This window comes from Sinohyriopsis cumingii, chromosome 14 (genome assembly GCF_028554795.1).
Source record: "Sinohyriopsis cumingii isolate HCF-2022 chromosome 14, ASM2855479v2, whole genome shotgun sequence".
Lineage (NCBI taxonomy): Eukaryota > Metazoa > Mollusca > Bivalvia > Unionida > Unionidae > Sinohyriopsis > Sinohyriopsis cumingii.
In genome coordinates this window covers 85735988-85743724 of record NC_142974.1, presented here as the reverse complement: position 1 = coordinate 85743724, position 7737 = coordinate 85735988, and the positions used below count along the sequence as shown (strand labels likewise).

Genomic DNA, 7737 nt, shown 5'->3' with positions numbered 1-7737 from the left:
GGGTCTGCTTGTCGCGCGAGATTACTACACGATTGTATTATTAGTAGAAGAACTATGACAGACCAGTAATGTTATCGACAAGAAAAAGTAATCGAAGCGGAGAAGCATCTGCGAGATGAAATAACCAGAAGACACTCATTGATCGCGAAATACTAACGGGCGTGTTTTGTCGCATATGCTATTTGCAGTCTTGGTATGATTAGAATAACAACGACCAAGCCTATCATACTTGCAGCAATCGGAATAATTGTCGGGGCTATATCGATAGTAAAGGGTGTCTCTGGTGGTGCTATCAATTCATATCAATACATTCATGAATAAATGTCTATTCAAAACATCTTGTAGTGGCACAGAATAATCTCAATAAGATTAGTAAAATGTATTCTCTGGCTATCGAGGATAAAATAATTTGCGCAGCTGAGTTTGAGATTATTTTGTCTGAAATGGAAAATTACCGGCAACTCAGAGGACAAATAAACAGCCGTGGGATAGCAGATATACAGACAATACAAGTTGAGCAAATAAAATATTGTCACTGTATGACTGTAGCTGTTTTTTTGGTCACTTCACTTACGTGAACTTTTAAACGCTACTTGGCCACTGGTTGTTCAAGGTGTATGGTTTACTTGGTAAATAGGAACAATGCGTGGGGGATAGAGGCTGTGACCCACAAAAGTAGTAAAAATCCAAAACTGCTTTTAAGGCACAACTAAGTTTGATGCGTATTTGGCACAAACGTTGCTTAATTTGCACCGTATAATGATAAATAAGGAGCCTATCATAATCCTTCATTTTTCATTGTGGTAATTGTCTGATTTAGCTTTACAAAATTTCAACAATTTGTTTTGGTTTAGTTGGGCGAGAAAAGGTGTTAATCAAATATCGAGTAACCGCTAAGACTGAAACCACATTGAGAAAGCAAACACGTGTGTCTTGTTTGTCAGATATATATATATATATATATATATATATATATATATATATAGAGAGAGAGAGAGAGAGAGAGAGAGAGAGAGAGAGAGTTGGACATACACTGTCAATGTACATACATATATACATACATACATGCCTACATACATACATACATACATACATGCATGCATGCATACATACATACATACATACATGCATGCATACATACACACACACACACATACATACATACATACATACATACATACAGGGACAGAGGCATAGTGACAGACAGATATACAAAGAATAGTCTTTAATTCTTGAATGTGTTATTTGAAATCCTACTACGTTCATACTGTTCTATTTGAATCTTGTCCGCTTGCTATCTAATTAACATGTTGATAATTGATGTTTACATATAAAGTAAAGACTATTCAATCTAATCCGGATGCGAAAGTGTTAAGATCAACTCTGGAAATGTTTCTAGTCCATTGTTTGTTAAGTAGAGCAAGGTCAAACCAGATAGAGTTGCTTCCCTGTTTCACTACATCACAGGTTCAACCTACTTATCTGTCAGCACATCTCGACCATTATTATTGACCAGGACTAATCGTGTAGACATATTAAATTTCATTATGTGTTGGTGGAGTTTTTTTCCCCATCAATATTGACAATGTAAAGGTTTGGTCCAAACATAAAATTATCATTGTAATATATTTGAATTTAAACACATCCCGTACAACCACAAAGTTATTGTCCTCTCACAAGAAGGTTACCATACGAGTGACCTACGTTAGATGTTTGCTGGATTTCTACCATTTGGTTTATAATGATATATATTCACTGACAGAAAAGGTATATCGAATTAATAACGTGCTTTTAAAGCCATACGTTTAGCTCTGTATCATATTTACTATAAAGTTTTAGATAAATAATGAACGCTTGTACAATGTGTTTAAAACACCTAAGATTTGTATACGTTTGCAGGTAATTAAGAATTGAATTACATATAAACAATACAAATTTTATTTTTGCATTTACTAATGTACAACTGTATAAACAAGTTTTGACCTATCTGTGAAAGTAATAACTTGTTCATTATTCATTACATTGACGTTGTCGTTGTTGTTGTTGTGGGGTTTAACGCCATTTTTCAGCACACGATATGCTATGCATGGCGGCCAGTATTAATGGTGGAGGAAGAACCCGGGAAAACCCCGTGAAGAACCACCGACCCACTAGAAGCTACTGGCAAGCTTACTCACATTACCACATTGGCCGAATCCTAGGCTAGAACCCACGCAGACAGAGGTGAGATGTCAGTGATCCGTAACGGAGAGCGCTTTAGACCACTCGGCCACTCGGGGCCCCTTACATTGACGTAAATACAAACATAATCAGCTTTCCAAGTTAATATTGATTTACTTGGAACACTTGGAAATAATTAATTACTGTTATGTGAAGTATTGTGCATTTGACAAGTGGAATAACGTAAATCACGTTTCGAATCAACAAAGACTGAATATCGGATTTGTCAGATGTATTTCAAGTCTTTATGTTACTCATAAGCTCTTTGTTATGCATGTTTGCCTTTGGCTTTGTCAGATTTACATACGACATCGATAACCCGCCATCTGAAATACGAAATAATGTAATGTTTATTTGATAAAAATGGTAAGTTATTTTCTCAGATAGACATGCAGACGTTCGTGTAAAGATAAACTGTACATGTCAAACTATATACATACTCAACATTGTATTTTGAAAACTGAAAATTGGCACAATCCTAAAGTGTGTACAATGTTGTTATCACACCATACTTAATTCCTATATCGACTTCCCCAGTCTATAGGACTGTTCTTCCTTCTAGATCTAATGAATGCTAAGAATATAAAAATTATATTGTACTGGCTGTGCTTGAAGAAAGACACAAGTTTAACTGAAGAAACAAAATTTTGCAGTGGATGGTTGTGGAGTAATACATTCATACTGGTTGTCTTTGTTTATTGCCGGAAATTCTATTCCACTCACATTAGCACCATGCTCCTCTAATAAGCGGAATGCACGTTTGTTTTTCCTGGCAGCTGCATAATGCGCAGGTGCGTTGCCATTTCCGTCATGCGCATCGACATTAGCACCTTTAGATATGAGAAATTTTATTATTTTGAGGTCCCCTTTATGAGCCGCTAAATGAAGCATTGTACAGTTACTTGGTAGTCCTTCTGGCTGGCCCATGGTCATATTGACATCGATTTCAGCCTCGAAGAATGTTTTCAGAAGTTTCTTTGAACCACGCATTGAACATGCGTGCACTGGGGTCCAACCGTCCACTTTCTCTGTGAATACCTTGAAAGCTAAAGACTTTTGCTTCTTAATCAAGCGCTTTGCTTGACGAATGAGTTTTTCTTCGTCATTTCGCATCAAGGCAAATACAGTCATTGCCATTTCACGAACTCTGCCACCATTTTCTGTGAGATTCAAACTCGATCGTCTTGTAAGACTCATTTTCATTTCCTAACGTTCGCACTACAGCTCAGTCTGGAAAAATAGAATGAGATACATAAATCAAAGGTAATAAAAAGTTACAATATATAGAAACAGTCGAGGGAATTATTTGAGAGTTATGTGCCTTGATTTATATATGACACTGATAGAAAAAATAGCCGACCCAATCTTTAATGATGTCACATTTTAATAAGAAACTTTAGCACAACTATTGATATAATATTTATTTCTTCCAATAGGGGGCTTTTGGTTTGTAGCTCATGCTGCCTTATATATAGCTGATTAGTGTGTTTGAACTGTTTAATGAATACATTATATGCAAACAGTATTACGACGGCGAATAATTTATATATTTTTCTGCTTTCCAAAAACACGCTTCGTGATAAAACGGATTTTCTCCAACCCTTGATTAATGTATTGAGCAAAGACCCTGGTAGAAACCGATTTATATGTTTTTTCGAAAGATGAAATGTTTTGATAGGAAACAAATATTACAATGTTCCAATATTGAATACAAAGTTAATAAAATGATTTTGTTCTAATCAATTTTCTATTAGGTGCTTGCCTATGCCAATGTTTTTCTAAAGGGACAAATTATACAGGAAAGGGTTTGTTTAAATGTAAGTACAACACAAGAACAAATAATGACTAGAAGATGTCAAAAGTAATAATTTAGTTTTGATAATAAGTTTTTCTTTTAAAATGAAAACCGCTATATATGCCTGATGGTACGCTAAAACCTTTGCAAAAAATAAACAACAGGCAAGCAAATAAACAACCCACCAAACACAGATATAAACAATATGATAATTTCGGTCATATTTTATAGTCAAAAGTCAAATATTATGTACAGGATGTAGGAGAAATAATATTTAAAAAAAAAAAATACGAGAATGTTCAAGTTCTTGTCACTTCATACAAGTAAAAAAGAGACAATTCCACTGCGACGAAGTAATACACACACACAATTTAATATATATATATATATATATATATATATATATATATATATATATATATATATATATATATATATAAGGATTTGATTCCTATCAGGAAAATATACATGGAGTGTTTAACCGTAGAAGAGAACAAACCTATTTTGTAACACTTATTTTCTGTGTGGTGTGTATGTGTGTGATTTTGATTTGTAACATAGCTTCAAAACATTTTCAGTCAAATCGCTACGCCGTCTGCAGCGTGGCAGTTCATAGTGATGTCTAGTTTAGGGGCACCATGCCTCAGACATGTAGCATTCTGTTACACCCAGTCACATTATCCTGACACCAGGCCGACCAGTCCATACACTAACTTATTAATATCATGATAGTTAAAATGTCTACTATAAAATATCTTCATAATAATACGGCATATATTTTCTTCAAACTTATTGAACTAGTTGAGAGCAATTATATTTAATTTCGTAATACTCAATGAATTAGGACAAGCACTGAACAAAACTCGACACAAGCCTTGTATGTTCAGCGTACAGTGGCACTGCTTTCGCATGCCTTACATATAAGCAATGAATAATTTGCATCGATTACAATGATTTAGTTTGATATAGGATTGGTAAAGAAATATTGCTGTTTTTTTGTGTTACTAGTTGAAGCGATTTTAAAAGTGCTGTTTTATACATTTCAATTATAATGTGTATTGTCTTTTATCCATGATAATAGATTGTGTTTCAGTTTCTAAACAATATTTTACGTATCTAATGCTGTCCACGTTTGTAGATTTATTCTGAGATGAGTATTACTTATAAATAAACATGTTTACTTGCATCTTATTCAGGACATTGGTTTTCTCACTGCAAATTCCGGATCCACCTGATATTTTCCATGTTATTTACTAAAATTTAAGTGGAAGACAGGACCTTGTTTACAACTTTAAATGTTCTATAAATTAACTGGGATCCCTTACCCTGTTCTTCTTTTTGTGCCTTAGGTTTATATTAAGTTTGTTTACATCAGAATTATTTATTCATATCTTAACGTATATACTGCAGTCTTCTAGTTGTGTTTAGTTCTAATTTGAGACGATTTACTTATTTGAATTATTTATTGGAATTACAAAGTGCTCAAAAACACTTTCAGTCTAAACCACTATTTTGGGATTATTAGGAATTCATTTAGAGACATTTAGGATTATATCATCGGTAGCACATCACCACTCTTCCACGCTATTGGTACATCAACACACTCGTGATTGGAAATCTTTGGAACAACACAGAAATTAATTTGGAATACCTTATACTTGTTCACTTTTGATATAACCTTTAGGACTATCTGGGATTTAGTTCGTAATACGGTAAGTTCTTTTTAAATGCTCACTTTGTGTTGTAGGACGATAAATTACTTGTTGGAATTTTACAGAACTTGTTTACCTTCTTTCTTTTCTGTTACATAGATTAAGACCTTAGATTCTTAGCATTGCCCTAAACATAAATTCAAAGTTGAATAAGTACAAACTCAGTACCTCATTCTTGAGTAATTCGTCACTCAGTTCGTGTTTAATTATATCAACAAATAAAGATTGTTACTTCTAAAACCGACATCCATTAATAACTTATCTTATAAAGTAATCTGATAACAATTATTATAAGGAATTGAGGAATTGAATAATTTGTCAGGAAACAGATTTGTAAGCGTACAAGGAAGCACATGACCACGAGCACACTCGAATGGTTTATTGCACCTTTTTATGATTAGGCGATAAAATATCTAGCTAAACTGTGACTAAATGTTACCTTGGTGATCCATGCAAGTGTTTATAAGCAAATTACAGCGTCTTTCCAATTACTGTCATTATTTACGAGTAATCGTAGTATAGTTGTTTTTTTTTTTTTTTTTGTTTTTTTTTTTTTTTTGTTTGTTTTTGTTTGTTTTCTTGCATTTATGCCAAGGAACTTAGTAATCCACCATCAGCTTCTCTGTCTGTGAAACAAGTTTCCTCAAATCGTATTGCAGCTGCCGAAATAAAGCGTACATCTGGTGAAACTTGAAACGTTAATGAAGTAATTTACCGCGTATTTCATATGAGGAAATCTGTTATAATTTCCGTATCTATTTGTTCTTTTTCTAAAAACATAATGTTTCAGTCAACATTAACGTTCAAGATTTTAAAGTAATTTTTCATTCGCATTTCTAACAGATTACTTCTTTAAAATAATTGAATATATATAATTGCATGGGAAACAATCTGGTATAGACAATGAGTAAATTCATAACGTTAAATAGCCATGGAATTAAAATCTCTAAGAATTATAACTGCAACCTTAAAATTCATTATCGTAAAAAAAGCTTATGCTTGTAGTTTTAGTACATCAAATATCAAGGCATATTCTAGCTTTAGTTGAAAGATCGCTCTCCATAACGTGTCATGGCGTTAAATATTGGATACACTGTATGTCCCCTCCATAGAAAATATGTTCGCATAAAATTTGTATAATCGATCCTTCAACAAATATACACCTATATCGTATTATATTAAGATACTGGACTTTTGTGGCATATGTGTTCCACTCACTATTACGTCACCTCCGATGGTAGTCAGACCCAATTCGACCGCCATCTTTGAACAAAGTATGAAATTGTCGCACCGATGTGACCCTACCAACCAACATGTACGAAACGGGGGTAGTCTCCAAACAACTAAACTTAGCTGGAATACTTGCTTGCCTGTGATATGAAATAAACACCCGTGTTTATTTTCAATATCCGGTTTACATTTATTTAAATTGCAAATGGTATATTACATTGCATATGCATTAACTATATCCTATTTAAGTTGTTGATGTCGTTGTTGTTGTTCTTGTGGGATTTAACGCCGTTTTAAAGTATAAGAATGGTAATACATTTAGGCCAGTATAAGTGGCAGGGGAAGAGTCCCGAAAACTCCAGTAAGAACCACCAACCCACGCGAAACTACTCACAAGATTTCTCACGTACCCACCTTACTAAGGTAATAAATCCATGTTGATTCTAAAATTGTTTCTTCTCATTCCTTGACAGAGAAATGTACAAGAAATGCAAACCCAGAAAGTCCAGGAGGTAATATTCTTCTTTGCTTCAACGATGAGAAAATTATGAAGAATGTTCATTGAAAATAAAACGTGACACTGTTGTCAGACATAAAGAGACCTTTGATGAGAAAGATATATATTTGTCTTGTACATCTGCGTGTCAGTATGTATGTATGTATGTATGTATGTATGTATGTATGTATGTATGTATGTATGCATCTATGTGTGCATGTTGCAGGAAATGATTTTATATATCCGTGTACGTATGTAAGAAAATGCATTAAATGACGTCAAAA

At 33.8% G+C, this 7737-nt stretch overlaps 1 protein-coding gene across 4 annotated transcripts in view; it reads right to left on the bottom strand.

Annotated features, from left to right (window-relative positions):
* Positions 1-1922: 1922 nt before the first annotated feature.
* LOC149784294 (transient receptor potential cation channel subfamily A member 1-like) overlaps positions 1923-7737 on the bottom strand; it is a 60663-nt gene continuing 54848 nt past the window's right edge. For all 4 annotated transcript variants that reach the window (XM_089932313.1, XM_089932312.1, XM_089932311.1 and 1 more), the window contains exon 2: positions 1923-3450. In XM_089932313.1, the coding sequence (XP_089788439.1) occupies positions 2848-3423 (576 nt within the window). In that variant the 5' untranslated portion in view covers positions 3424-3450 and the 3' untranslated portion in view covers positions 1923-2847. The remainder of the gene's footprint in view (positions 3451-7737) is intronic.